This window comes from Taudactylus pleione, unplaced genomic scaffold (assembly GCF_031769625.1).
Source record: "Taudactylus pleione unplaced genomic scaffold, aTauple2 ptg000977l, whole genome shotgun sequence".
NCBI lineage: Eukaryota > Metazoa > Chordata > Amphibia > Anura > Myobatrachidae > Taudactylus > Taudactylus pleione.
Window position 1 is genome coordinate 5,102,175 of NW_028285378.1, and position 16,336 is coordinate 5,118,510.

At 40.7% G+C, this 16,336-nt stretch overlaps 1 protein-coding gene and 1 pseudogene across 3 annotated transcripts in view; both read left to right on the top strand.

Annotated features, from left to right (window-relative positions):
• Positions 1 to 16,336, top strand: part of KALRN (kalirin RhoGEF kinase) — a 1,228,991-nt gene that overhangs the window by 489,436 nt on the left and 723,219 nt on the right. For all 3 annotated transcript variants that reach the window (XM_088460751.1, XM_088460749.1, XM_088460750.1), the window contains exon 11: positions 7,278 to 7,469. In XM_088460751.1, the coding sequence (XP_088316877.1) occupies positions 7,278 to 7,469 (192 nt within the window). The remainder of the gene's footprint in view (positions 1 to 7,277; positions 7,470 to 16,336) is intronic.
• On the top strand, positions 4,185 to 4,303 carry LOC148454594 (5S ribosomal RNA; annotated as a pseudogene).

The window sequence follows — 16,336 nt, forward strand, 5'->3', positions numbered from 1 at the left end:
GAAGGGTGTATGCATGGATATAACCTACTAGAGAGGTTGCCTTTCACTTCGAATGTGTAGGCCACACAATAACGCCTAAAGAGAACTGGAAAATTGAAAAGAAAAATGGGTATAAGTATGGACATCAATAGGTAGCATAGGTGGTCAGTAGCACATAGGGTTTTAAGTATGCACATCACTACATTGGTGGTATCATCAGTACACATGCCAGGATAGAGGGTGCAGGCATGGACAATTACTTACCTAGGATTCACTGAATATAAATCCTGATGTGCAGTACAGCAACAATAATGGCAAGAACTAAAGGTGCCCATACACATGGCGACCTGCTCCCAATCAGCCGATGTACGCGATTTCCCCTGAACTCTCCCCAGGCAGTCATGGTCACGATTTGGAGTTAAAAATGTCCAATCTGATTTAAGATCTATCTTGCAGCCAGTGCAATGTATCCCAGATTGGCTAATCTGCCCTACAGCACGGCAGATCTGAAGATGCGAGGTACGACAAGCGGGGACGAGCATCGGCATAGTGATCAAGAGTAGAAACTCATGATTTGCCCATTTTTTAACATGATCTGTCGTCACGATTTGTCGAAATCGGCCAAATTGGATGAAAAGTTGGTATGTGTGTGAGCACCTTTACTGCAAAATTGAAAAGAAGTTCGGGTAACATAGGTGGTTACTAGCATAACATTGGTGGTCAGCACCATAACATTGGTGGTCAGTAACATAACAATAGTGGTCAGCAGGGTCATTGGTGGTCAGCAGCATAACATTGGTGGTTAGCAGGGTCATTAGTGGTCAGTAGCATAACATTGGTGGTCAACAGTAGTGTATAGAGAATAGCGGGGCAGGCATGAATATTCATGATACCAAGCGCTGAATGGATTGTGATGATGCTGCTTGTTCATCTGCAACGATGATCATGCCACAAAATGGAGGGTGGAGTGTCCAGGGGTTACATCCGCATCTGCCAGGTCGGACAACATATCGTTCGTCGTTTGGTAGAGCGTACACACTGCACGATTTGCAGGGAATTGTTAACGTGATTGTCAGATTGAGCGGCATGTGGAGATGACCTGAAGATGCGAGGGACGACACGGCGGGAGCGTGCATATGGCTCGATTCAGGCTTACTCGCTAGATCTGTTGGCACGAAGCCAAAGTATGCAAATCCCACGATCGCACGGCAAGGCATTGGCATGCCTTGGCGAGCATTCGTGGTGTGTATTTAGACGCCCACCAGCTTGTCTTAAGATGCCCACTTTCCCACTTCATCCAGGAAGTGTATGCAGCAATCGGTAACGTCGAGTACCATTGGAAGCATACGCTGCACTTGTGGCTGACAATACCCTACCGCAAGCACTGCAAGTACTTCAGTGTGTAAAACAACCATGTTATGTGTACTATGATGCTGCGTCTTAATTATGCACACCTCTGAAACGGCGTTAAGACGTTCACATGCCTGCGTTGGCACCACCACACCCCCGTTTCCATTGACCATCCCCTGATATTTTCTTGGTAGTAATGTTATTATTTTCCAATGAAGTGATCCAGTGTTACCACAAAGTAAGCAAAAAAAAAAAAGGTTTTAAATGAAGTGTGCGGAGTATCTACATATAGCTAACCAATATGGATATTGACCTCTTCCTAGAGGTTCAGTTAATATAGAAAACCAAACCGCAAGGATGAATAATAATATAAATACTTAATGGGGACAGCAGGGTATAATCTACACAACAAAAAAAATTATCAATAGAAAAAAATGGAGATAAAGGGGAAACAGGAATGCAAAATATTAAAATATGCTAAAAAATATTGTTAAAAAATTCCATAAGACTTAGCCGAGTATAAAAGTCCGGTAAAGTGCTAGTGCAAACACTTACTATGGCAGTCCTTTTAGTCCATGTATTGGAGGGTGGAGGAGGTCCCAACGCGTTTCATCTATTTCAGACTTCTTCAAGGGGAGCAGGAGATGTGAGACAAGACTCTAACATAAACCATATTTATATGGGTGTAAAGATAATTAGATTAATTGGATGATTTGGCTCCTTGTGACCCGCAACCGGAAGTGTTTATCCGGAGGTTCCGTTTATATGTAGTTCAATCTATTATCTCAGCAAAGATGGCTGAGTACCTATAATGCAGACCTATTTAGGTTCTTAACCGCCGTATCTATGGTTAGGCCGGAGACAGATCCCGCTATGGCCCGCTCGTGGAACGCATTTCCGGATGTGACGTCATCATCTGTCTCGTCACGCCGGTAGTCATGTGTATGATGAAGCACACGTGAACCGCAGATGCTAGGCGGACATTTCCTGGTTAGCCAAATTTGTTAGGAAACTAACACTGAAGAAACATTTCGCTAAAAACAGTAACGCCATTATGACTAATTATGCTACAACGTCGAAATCCTCATTGAAAAATACTTCAAAATTTTATCGACTAGAATCTAAAAGTAACCATATAAACATCTTATATGAAATGGTGAAAAAAGATCTCTTATATACACAAGGTACTGGCACTATTCGGAATAATCTCACTAACTCTGAGAAACATGCCCTCAAAATTCTCAAAGAAAATGCACCCTAGTCTTCAAACCAGCAGATAAAGGAAGAGGTCTAGTGATACAAGATAGAGGAGATTATGTAAAAGAAGCCAATAGATTACTTAGTGACCAACTCCTACAAGCCACAACCCAAGGATCCTACAGAAATCTATGTTGAAGATCTCAGGAAACTCTTACTTAAAGGGCTCCAGTTAGAGCTACTCACTAAAGATGAATACCAGTATTTGCTGAACAATAATCCTGTCATCCCGATTTTTTACCATCTTCCCAAAATACATAAACAATTAAAGGACCCTCCAGGTAGACCTATTGTAGCGGGCATAGACTCCTTGACTGCCCACTGCTCTGAATATGTAGATATCTTTCTTAAAGATAAGGTACAACTACTTCCATCTTACCTAAAGGATATATCCAGTGTATTGAAATCTTTAAGAAGTATCCAGTGGAAATAATCTTTTTTATGGGCAAAAAAAATCTGGGATGGGACTATAGAGGAGTTTTATAAATTTACGGATTTTATCAATCTTAACAATTTTAATCTGAAATTTACTTCCAATGTGAACCGCCATCACATAGAATTTTTAGACTTGGTTTTATCTACTGATGGCGAAACAGTGATAACTAAGAACTTCATCAAACCCTTCGATACTAATAGTTATCTACATTATAAGAGCGGGCATGTAAAAAGCTGGAAATACAACATTCCATTCTCACATTTTTATAGAATCAAACGAAACTGCAGTACAGATCTTCTTTGCAAGGAACAAACATGTATATATGCAGATAGATTTACAGATCGTGAATATCCTGAAAAAATCATCAGTGAAGCTGTTTGCAGATGTGAACATTTAACAAGAGAAGCGATCCTGGAAAATACTAGCCACAAAAAAACAGAAAGATGCACAGAAAGGCCAAATGGCATTCATTATACAATATAACTGTGAGGAGAAAAGAATTAGGAATACGATCAAAAAACATTGGAATATATTGAAAATGGACCCGTTACTAGACGAAATATTACCAGCTTTACCTCAAATTATCTTTAAAAAATCTAGAAATCTTAAAGAAATTCTTGCACCAAGTCTATTATCAGAAAAACAATTAGTAAAAAATCCAACAAAATGTGTGGGTGCCTATAAATGTGGCCATTGTATTGTATGCAAATATCTTCATCCAAACAGAAAACTCTTCTGTAACTTTAATAATTCAAAGGAGTATAGTATGAAACAATTCATAAACTGCAACACCACTTCCGTGATTTATGTTATAGAATGTCCCTGCGGACTTAAATATGTAGGGAAAACCAAACGACCACTAAAACTCCGAATACAGGAACACATTAAATATATTAAGAACAAGCTTACTACCCACTCAGTCTCCAGACATTTTCTAACAAACCACAATTCTTCAGTAGACAATATGACCTTTAGAGCTATTGAACATGTTACCCCAGGTCCCCGGAGAGGTGATCTAGCCAGGAAATTGTCTCAAAGGGAAATGTACTGGATATACGAGCTCAATACATTGTCTCCACACGGTTTAAATGAGAGCTATGAGATTGCCCCATTTCTATGAAGAGTCAAAGTTGTTCCGAGATGCAAGATATACTATTAAGATACCTACGGCCATACCACACTGAAAGTGCCCAATCCCGTCTGATCTTGGAAGCTATACAGTGTTGGGCCTGGTTAGTGCTGGGATGGAAGGCCACCGAAGAATACCAGGAGCAGCAGGTATATCCAAGAGTAATCGGATATGCAAAGGAAACTACTGGTTTTTCTCATGGGAAACAAAAAGCATAGTATAGAATGGAGACAATAAAGAAGAGCAATATACCGCTAAGATGCGAATTTTAGGGGTATTCTTATGTTTTGAATTTTCTATATCATGTTAAAAGTATTCTAAGGGTTTAGATATTTACTTTTCATGTATTTCCTCTAAGTATATGCATTTTTAACTGACACTAAGCAGATACCAAGAAGCCATAGAGATAACAAACATAGAGGCAGCAGCAGTAGAATATGTACAAGATATTTTCAGACAATTTTTGTCAACCAAAAATTGCATTTAATATCCCTCCCTTCCTCCGCTGGGGGATACCTCTTCATATATAAATATGTTTATATACTATTTTCGATGTTAATATCTATGTGCCAAAAGTGTCTCTTCTACATGACTATCACCTTTATTTATTTCCTCTTATATATGCACCATGGACTAATAATTCTGTATGGACTGAGTAAAGTATATTTAACAAACTGTAAATTTCAGCTAAACTACTGCACCCGCTATCAAGAGCCGGTGTTCCCTGCAATAAGCGTCCCTGGTAACCGTCTCTAAGGAGATACGCTGCTAACCAGGAAATGTCCGCCTTGCATCTGCGGTTCATGTGCGCTTCATCATGCACGTGACTTCTGGCGTGACGAGGCCGATGATGTCACATCCGGAAATGCGTTCCACGAGTGGGCCATAGCGGGATCTGTCTCCGGCCTAACCATAGATACGGCGGTTAAGAACCTAAAGAAGTCTGCATTATGTGTACTCAGCCATCTTTGCTGAGACAATAGATTGAACTACATATAAATGGAACCTCTGGATAAACACTTCCGGTTGCGGGTCACATGGAGCCAAATCATCCAATTAATGTAATATGCTTTACACCCATATAAATATGGGTTATGTTGGAGCCTTGTCTCACATCTCCTGCTCCCCTTGAAGAAGTCTGAAATAGATGAAACGTGTTGGGACCTCCTCCACCCTCCAATATATGGACTAAACGGACTGCCATACTAAGTGTTTACACTAGCACTTTACCAGAGTTTTATACTCGGCTAAGTCTTATGGAATTTTTTTAAAATATTTTTTAGCATATTTTAATATTTTGCATTCCTGTTCCCCCTTTATCTCCATTTTTTCCTATTGCTAATTTTTGTTGTTGTGTAGATTATACCCTGCTGTCCCCATTAAATATTTATATTATTATTCTTCCTTGCGGTTTGGTTTTCTATATTAACTGAACCTCTAGGAAGAGGTCAATATCTATATTGGTTAGCTATATGTAGATACTCCGCACACTTCATTTAAAACCTTTTTTTTTTTTTTGCTTACTCTGTGGTAACACTGGATCACTTCATTGGAAAATAACAACTTATTACTACCAAGAAAATATCTGGTACGCATATAATAGTTATTTGTTGTATGTTCACCATACGTTCACTAAATATACTACACTATTAGGCGCCTTTCCCTCCTCTCCTACCTTTTCAGATCTACCTAGCTGTTTTGCTCAAACCAGCATTCTGAAGGAAAAGCAGCCATCTCTTATATATGGAGAAGTGTGGTGTTCACTTTTTTAATGGACATATTGGAACACCTTTTGAACACTATTTGACTCTCTCAGTAAAATATACCAGGAAGCGCAAGGTGCCTAGACTATCTGTTCTATATATATATAGAGAGAGAGAGAGAGAGAGAGAGAAGGTTGATTGACTGTGTGCAGCAATCTTGCTATTAAAAAGGAAAGTGCTAAGTGCAAAATGATTAGAATATTTAAAAAATTGCATTAAAATAATAACAAATACATAATGAAAAGTGCTAGTGCAAGAAAAGGTAATTTAGCAGCATAGACCAATGAAGTGATGGGCGATTGTTTCCCAATGCGTTTCGTCTGCTGACTTTTTCTTAGGGATGTAGTCAGCAGACGAAACACGTTGGGAAACAATCGCTTGCCCATGAGATCTAAATGCAGACTCTCTTACATGATACTCAGATAAGATATACGTCTTTTATCCAACCTTGATAACGAACTATTTACCTACATTTTATCTTTTATTGTAATTTTGGTGGTCCTTCCTCATTTAGGAACCACAGTGATTTATATGTACTTGTTTTTACTTTGGTTAGATTAAAATCTGTATTTTTTAAACTATGTTGGCAATCGCCCATCACTTCATTGGTCTATGCTGCTAAATTACCTTTTCTTGCACTAGCACTTTTCATTATGTATTGGTTATTATTTTGATGCAATTTTTTAAATATTCTAATCATTTTACACTTAGCACTTTCCTTTTTAATAGCAAGTTTGTCGCCCACAGTCAATCAACCTCCTTCTCTATTCATAAGGTAATATTCTCACCAATACTACAGACGATTGACATGGAGCTGACACCCATGTAGATTAACCTCGTTTTGGGATTGCTTGCATTGAGGTTCACAAATATTTTAAATCACAATAGTGATTAACTCACAGTTATAGGTACTGGCGCCGAGTTCATAGATTTTTCGATATATATATATATATATATATATATTATGACATCCAAGGTGTCCCAGCTCTCCCTTTTACATAGATTCTTCGCCGGGTGCCCGCACAGAATATTCAAGCAAACTCCACGTGGTGCACTCCAGGCTTGTAAATAACCGACACATACAGCAGCATATTGTGTGGCAACGTTTCAGTGCCTTATATGTATGGCACTTTCGTGTCCTGACAAAAGTGCCACACAAATAGGGCACTGAAACGTTGCCACACGATATGCTGCTGTGTGTGTCGTCTATTTACAAGCCTGGAGTGCTGCACGATGTGGAGTGTGTGTGTGTATGTATGTATATATATATATATATATATATATATATATATATATATATATGATTTTCAATATGTCTTTTTAGTACATTTCTTGTTTAGTCTGATCACCTTCTCTCCGACAGAACACATACACCAATGCAGACAAGTTGCTGGAGGCTGCGGAGCAGCTGGCTCAGACTGGGGAGTGCGACCCGGAGGAGATTTACAAGGCTGCCAGACACCTGGAGGTCCGGATCCAGGACTTTGTACGGAGAGTGGAGCAGAGGAAGCTGCTACTGGACATGTCTGTGTCATTCCACAGCCACACCAAAGAGGTAAGAGCTGCTTTAAGTGTTAATTACCTGTATGCCCATGTGGCTGCAGTAATGTTTTCATTCCTTCTCTGCTGAGGGATCTGCTCTACACACCAAATAACTTCACTTGCTCCAATGTAATGTGTGATGTGCCTGGTTATGGCAGTGCATGGCACACACATCCTCTCATCTGCTGACAACTCTCAAAGTAACTAACAAGCAGTGTCCTGCCTTTTGATCAAATATTTGTTGCTGGGAATGAGAATCGCTGAATCTTCTCTATAATTCAGTTTGCTCTTCTACTAATTTCCTGATAAAATCCCTTAATCCATGAAAAATGTCATACAGTGAATTTGGGCCATTTGCTCATTCTTGGGTTTCCGCTTTCACACCAGTGAAGTATGTGGGCACAGTCTCTAAGACCATAAAGGCATTTCCTCCTCTCAGTGTACTCTAGAATGCTTCATGGAACGATTTGATATCTGTATTACTGCACAATATCTACCCGTTGAGGTTCCCCAATTTTTCATACTACAGTAGCTGGGATACCAGGCATTACAGCCATTTTTTTACATTGGCCTTGCCTATAAACTGGATGACTATGCAAATTAGGAGTAAATAACAATGCAGGCAGGCATATTTTCATACCTTTTGGAATGGGGTATATCAGGAGCAGACTGGCTTACAGAACAGAAAACAGTATAGCTTCCAAAATCACTTGAGTGTCAGAAATCACAGAAGAACAGAGGGGGTGATTCTGCTATGGACGAATATGCTATTGTAGCTGCTAATATGTTAGCAGCTGCGATAGCTATAATATGGTAATGCAGCAGGAGGTGTGACACCAAGGTCGCAGCATCGGACCATCTGCGATTCCTTCGGTTGGCAGAAGTGACCATGGGGTCACCAAGCAGGCCGCTGCAGATGAGTAAAAGAGGCTAGGAAATCTACGTCAGCTGACGGAGATCCTGGTTGCCGTTCTCTTCCCGCCCAGAAACGTCAGAAGAGTGTTGATCACTGACAGACTGCTGCCAGACTGCATGCGGGATCGCAGACCCACACTGCAGCAGCATACACAGGTTACCGATGATCGTGAATCTGCGTGATCCCTGTCACTGTGTCTGCAGCTGAATCACCCCCTGAAATCACTCTGCAGACCAACATTGAAGACCATGTCTAGCAGGGCTGCCATCAGGGAGCGAATGCCAGGAGTCCTGTTCCTAGACAAAAGGGGGCTCGTCTGCAGTGAACAGAGCTGCCATTAGAAATTGTGGGGCCCGGGACATACAAAATAGGCAGGGCTCCCCCTTCCCCTGCTACCACTAAGTCTCATGAGTCAAGACTTACCTTATCGTCTTAAAGAATGCTCTTTCCTTCTGGCTTCTCCAGGTGTGGCTGGCTCTGCTCCTAACACACCGCAGCTCCTCTGACCTCCAGCGGCGTTGCGTGATGTCATGTCAGAGGCAAACGCAAGATTTTCTGAGGAGGGAATGAGGGGTTCTAATAAAAAAAAATATATATATATATATGTATATACATATATATATATATATATGTATGTATATACACACACATATCTAAGTGTGTTTATTAAACATATATATATATATATAATGTATGCAGTATATAGCAAATATGTACATATTATGGCACACATATACACACTAACACATACAGTATACACACTAACACATATATACACACTAACATACATACACATATATACACTAACACATATATACATACTAACACATACATACATATATTCACACTAACACATATATACGCTAACATACATACACATATATACACATTAACATATATACACACTAACATATACACACTTACATACACACACATATATACTAGTGTTCCCTCTAGCTCCGGCGGCAGGCAGGGCGCCGGAGCTAGAGAGGGCGTCCGAAAAGGGGCGTGGTTACGAAAAGGGGGGCGTGTCTATAAGACGCGTCCCCCTTTTCGTCATACTTGGGGGCGTGCCCGGCACTTACGGACATGCCGGGCAGCCCCCAAAGCGCTGCAGAAAGGGAGAATAGACGCCGGGCGCATGCGCCCGGCGTCTATTCCCCGGCGGTGACCGGGTCACCGCATGTTTGTCCACCCGTGGGACACTGCGTCCCCGCGGGTGAGAACGGCTCCCGCAGGCTGTTAGGGCAGGGCGCTTTTTGCCCTCCTCCTGGAGGGCAGGGTGCTTTTTGCCCTCCAGAAGGAGGGCAGGGCGCCGCGCCCCGCTAAAACAGCCTAGCGGGAACACTATATACAGTCTAACACATACAGTACATACACACTAACACATACATACATATGCTAAAACACATACATATGATACAGTACTTATTACTCACTGATGCAACAGCAGGATGGTAATGGGGCTGGGCCATGATCCTTGCATCATTAGGTTCTGGCCCCTCTGGTAACGGCGCGATTCGCGGGTGTATGAGGCGTGGCTTAGAGCATTGACTCTGCCCCCATTGCGGTAATGGATTAAACTTTTGAAGAGGGGAATCGGCCCATGGGAAGGGTGGGGACGTATTGCTGGCTGTGCATCGGGGTAGGAGCGGGCGCGGGCCCCCTCCCGCTCTGCCATTGTCCGGACCCGGGACTCCAGTCCCGGCAGTCCCCCCCTGATTGCGGCCCTGGCAGTGGCACTGTGTGGCTGTTGTCAATCTACACTGCTGTGTGTAATCTCTGTATGCTGAGCTTTGCCATATCAAAATTTGTGGATTGATTATGATGTCTGTCACAGTTTGAATGTATTGAGTGATGATCTGCTCATGAGCCTGCCAGGCACTCTGCTAAGACTGCGGGGCTGGCTACTGTAAGATGAGACAGTGCTTGAAATGCTAATAATGCACGCTCTTTAATGTCAATGTTTACCATGCAAATACAGATAGATGACGAACTCTGTATTTCATGTATGCGGCTGTTGGAAAAGTGATGTATCCCAACACTTTGGAAGAGATGAGAGTGTGACTGTGTGTATATATTAAGCTAGCCCCCCCAGAACCTGTTTAATTTAAGAATGACCCTGTTTTATTTAGATTGTGTGACCCTGACAAAGTTCAAACCTAGGGAAAACCGAATCCTGGTCAAACTAAACCAACATGCCAAATTTGGTGAAGCTAGAGATACAAAACTCTGGCCGTGCATAAAGGACAAAAAGACAGACACACACACTTTCTCGCTTATTATGTAGATAAACACCAGAGGCTGAATGATCAATTTTAAGGTGGGAAAGTTTTCAGGAATCTGGGTACACATTACAACATGTTGTGGTGAATGGAAATTTTTAAGGTGTTAGAAATCCTGGATGTACTTTTTTGTCAGTTTGTCTTCTATAATGAAGCAGCGAGGAAGGAGATCAGTGTGCATGTAGTCTATGGCCACAACCACCTAGCAATTCCTCTTCATGGACGTGGAGCATGGAATAAGGTGATAAGACAGAAACTTTTAGTTTTGGTTATCTTTGGAGTGGGGTATTGGTTGTGTAAATCCTTATTCCCATATACAGTAGTTTGGGAGATTATATTGTACTACCAATGTAAGAGGAGAACGCTACACCTTTGTATACCATAGCACTATTGATGTATGGAGACATATGTATGTCGGCACAAGAACAGAGTTCAGAGCACATGATATAAGTGATCACTCAGGGGCAAACTGGCACATTGTCTTTTAAAATTTGGTTTCATTTATTTAACTCACTTTAGTTTATTCTAAACTGAGAAATGAATGTCATCATACTGTACATAATTAAGGTAGAATAACAGGGACATTAATTATTTTAAACTTTGAATGAGTTTTCAATGGCACACATGGGCAGAGGACACTTGACGGTCACTGGATTAACATATTGTGAGAAAGGGAGAAACATTAACTGGAGACACTATGAAGTAAAGTTACCAAAGGTCGATTTTGTATTTTTAGTCGATTCCCAATCAAGTTTGCAAACCGACCAAAGCCACATATTTACTGAAGGCAAAACAGACAAAATACTGCCAGAAAATCTGACTTTACACCACTTTAGAACATCAGACCAACAATCGATACTATGATCTGTGCAAGCTTAGGGTCTCATTCAGACCCGGTCGCAAGCATCGATGTGCACGTGCGCAAGCCCCTGGAGCGAGAGAGAAACTCTCTCGCTCCGGATCTCTCTACAAAAGGGGCGGCTGTCGATGTTGATCGACAGCTCGCCTCGTTTTGTAGGCGGGCCGGAGGGGTGGTTTCCAAAATGGAGGCGTTCCTTAACGAAAGCCTACCGTTTTGTGGGCGGCCGCACTGACATCATCAGTGATGTCAGTGGGGTGTTTCCTGCTCTTTCAGAGCAGGAAGCTCCCTGGGGCTTGCGGAATCACACAATACCAATTTTTCACAAAGAGAAATGTACTGGATTTATGAAATCAATACACTAAATCCATGGGGCCATAACGAAGGATACGAAATAGCACCTTTCCTGTAAAAATATCAGTTATGCTTGCTTATATCATACGTTTATATCATATTTTAATAAGTGGTATTTTTAGTAGAGAGGTTTTATATTTTTGCTGAGGTGGTATTATGTACACGTTTATCTACAATTGAACATTTTTTAATCTTTCCATATACATATATGAATTTTATACATAATTTTTATATATTTTTCTTATAAATTTATACATATATTTTATATATATATATATATATATATACATATATATGCAGCTAAGGTGCAGCACTCCCTTAAGAAAAACCATAAGGGAGTGCTGCACCTTAGCTGCATATTCAATCCTTTTTGTGTGGGCACCCCTGCAGGATATGTATAGTTTTTTGGTGGAGTGCCGGACCTCTTGAACTGTATATATATATATATATATATATATATATATATATATATATGTATATAAATTGTTATAATATATAGTGACTAATGAACAGTGAATTTTTATATATACAGTGTGTGTATGTATATATATATATATATATATATTTTTATATATATATATATATATATATATATATATATGGGACAAATCAGCGGCACTTGGAGTCTGAAAAAATACTCATTCAATGTGTACAAAAACACATGTCACCGTCATATATAAATCCACTTTGTAGGCACTCCCATACTTGTGTTGTAATGGCCGTGGTGCTCACCCAGTAAACACATAAAAGGATCAATATGGTGTCACTCTCTGGTCTTCATTCAAGTATAATAAAGCAGTCACTCATATAGAGGTCAATGTTTCGAGTTTATTGATAAACTCGTCATCAGGACATGAATATACAAAACTTGTGCTTACCTTATATACCTGCTAAGTCCCCCGGGGAGACTGGCGTCCGCTGGCTCAGCTTCCGGCTCCCGCAAGGCACACGGCCGTAACCGATGACGTCACAGGAGTCACGGCAACCAAACGCTCCAACACCACTAGTGTAATGCAAAAATAGCCCATATGGCTAACAATACAATTATAGTGCATATAGTAATGGCCCTTGCAGCTAGCGCTAACACTCATGATACATATGATGAAATATATATCTAAAAAATATACAACTGTTAAAAATCTACAGTTTATAGTCCCTTTACAATCACATCTTAGTCTCTAATATTCTCATTGCATACCATAGTACATGTATGTTTGAGTGAACCACTGTATTAAAGATAACCCATATATCAGAATATATGTACATATATCCTGTTATTAACATTGTTTGCAAGTAGAAAATACTAGAACACAGATCTACGTTGTGCACAATTGTATCTTACATATAATATATACTTGACAAATTATAATATTAGAGAAAATTCTACTAATACACGCTGAGAAGGTTAAATGATCATTCAAACCTTTTGGTTTAACTGTGTCTAGTAGATAGATCCATTTAGTTTCTTATTGCAGAAGTGCTTTGTGTCTATCACCCCCCGTGGATTATCAGATATGTGGTCTATTACCATATGTCTCAGGTTAGCCATGTTATGTTTTTGTTCAGAGAAGTGTCTAGCCACTGGTTGTTCCGATATTTTACACATGGCCATGCGGATAACAGACCTATGTAGAGCCATCCTTTCTTTAAAAGCTTGGATGGTCTTACCCATATAACAGAATCCGCACGGGCATTTAATAAGATAGATCACATAGGTACTTGATAATGAGTATCTGATATCATATCTGCACCCAGTGTGTGGATGTGAGAAGGAGGTTCCTGTAATCATATGGCTGCATGTAATGCAGCCTGTACATTTATGACAACCTCCACTCCTTTTCTGGATGTTAAGCGATCTATTGACTAGGTCTGTGATATCAGATTTTACAATTATATCCCCGAGGTTTCTACCCCTCTTTAAACATGAGTGCCAAAAACATTCAGCTCATTAGGATGGATGTATATATTAGGCCTCCCTGGATATTAGCTCTATGACCCCTGAGGAAGCCTTTTTGAGGCGAAAAGTGTAGGCACCTTTACCCTCACCATCATCTACTGCCTATTGGACCCGTACGAGAACTGTACTGAAAACTCTGTGAAAACGGACCACAACAAACAAACTCAAGACCCCCCTCCGCTGGAATTGACTACCTATGGACTAAGATAAGCACCTTTTTATTATGTGTTACTTTGTGTATTTTGTGTGAATAAATATAATTGTTAATCACACCTGGTACTATAGAGGCACTTTTTTCTTTGATAAATGTTGCTGATCATGTCATTCTGAGTTCTGGGGAGGAAAGAGGGTATGGTTTGGAATTAAGGTGTTTTCCAGCGTGAAGTTCCACGAAAGACTTAACTGATACGCTTAACTAACAAGCGTACTAATGGTACGCATATACTGTATATTGAGCACATTCCTCTTAATACATTAAAATTACTACACTATTCGGCGCTTGTCCTTGTCCCCCCACCCCTTTTTTGGATATTTAGAGATCTATATTTAGAGAAAGAGAGACAGATTTTGAACTAAAAGATCAAAACTGAATGCATTTAGAGTAGCAAAAGAATTACTACCATCTCTGTCGGGTTTCAATTGAAGCTGAAACCCAATTATTAGTAAATATATATTTTTACGTCAAGATGAAGTCAGTGTCTGTCGATTTTGGTTGGTTTAGGTTCTAAATCAAAAACGACCTTTAGCAAATTTACAGCATGACTAGAAGATCGTAAATATCATTATACAGGAATAGAAGAATGAGAGTTCCACAAAGGGCATGAATAGTGACTTTGTAACTGATGAGTGAGTCAGGATAAGTGAGATGTGACCTCAGCTCCCATAGTTTGATACTTGCTTGATAAATTTTCTTTGATCACAATTTGAATTAAATTTTTTCATATTTAGGTTTTCAAATACTTATAGCTGTGCTTAGGCTAGGAGAAGAAACATCTGCAGAGAATTATTATAAATAGAAGATAAATCCTAGATAGTGATGATCCTCCCTTACTTAGTAACCTGCTGTCCATTCGCTAATCACAGCTTTCTATCCTGTTCATACACACATAGAGTGAGTGTAAGAACAGCCACAAGGTTTATGGTCTAATAGGAGGGACAATTGAATGACAGCATTCAGTTAGTGCCACACAACATGGAGATACAGATGGAAGGAGTTTTAGACATGCATTTTTCCTTCACCATTATGTGCTGCAATTTATAACATCTGTATGCAAATTCTACACCTCAGTCAAAAAAAAAATACCAAAGTGCAGGGGCGCCACCCACGTTTTTAGGTTTGGGAGGGCCAAGATATAATTTCATTTTGGTGCCCCTAAATTATGGAATGTCGCCCCCTCAGGGTCAGCTGGAGTAACCCACCACACCACCTACCTGATGACAGATCAGTAAGCCTGAGTTATGCAGACATCACTGCTCTCTCCCTGCCTCCTCACTTTCAGGCACAACACTACCGCACAGCCAAAATCATGCTTCCATGCAGCCAAAAGTGCGTCGCTGTACATACAGTTTTTGAAGCCAGGACCGGGAGGACCATTACCCGCGTCTTTGCGGAAGTTGCAGTTTGGCGTAGACTTATGCTGTGGTACACAATAGACGATATGCCGTCCAATCCGGCCGGCTTATACAACATATCGGCACATCGTCTAGTGTGTACCTTCAATGTCACTGACTATGCGCACTCCAACGCATCGTCAGCGGCATTGCCCATCAGACCTGCATGCAGGTCCGACAGGTGACATCATCAGCGAGGGCCATGCGGCCGAATGCAGCATGTCGTTCCCAACATCGGCAAGTGTGTATGCACTTGCCGATGCCTGGACCCCCGCCAAGTCCCGTCGCACGATTGGTCGGCTGGGTTCACATTGTTAAATATGTGCCCAGCTTTAGGAGCTTATCGCTATAGTGCACTGAACCTTGCTCTAGGACTACAGAGACCTTCATGCAACGCAAATTCGCTGTGAGAACATCTCGCAGGACCCTACTCACACATAATAGGAATGAGCCCTCTCTGTGCACATACACCAGTGCAAATATTCTGCAGGAATAAAACAAAAAACAAAAATTCAAGGATGAAAAACAAATATACATATCAAACTTTGCTCCATATGGCTTGCCCTATATACAGTACAGACATGACCACACACACATATAGCGACTACAACATCAGACTCCACCCAAATGCAAGCAGTGACTTCCAATACCTCCAATTCAGGAAGTCATGCAACAGCTAATAATGCAATAAGTTTAACACAATATTGTAGGTGCAATACACAATGCATCCATGCCACACTTGAATTATTATCAGCAGGGCCGGATTAAGGCTTGGCCCGGGGCAACTAAATTGTGGGGGCCCCATCAATAAAATTGGCACGGCCTCACAGAGCGACTATTACAGATATGTCCACTTGCATCTTTGCTTCTTGTGCGGCAAATCGCGCCACGTATGGTG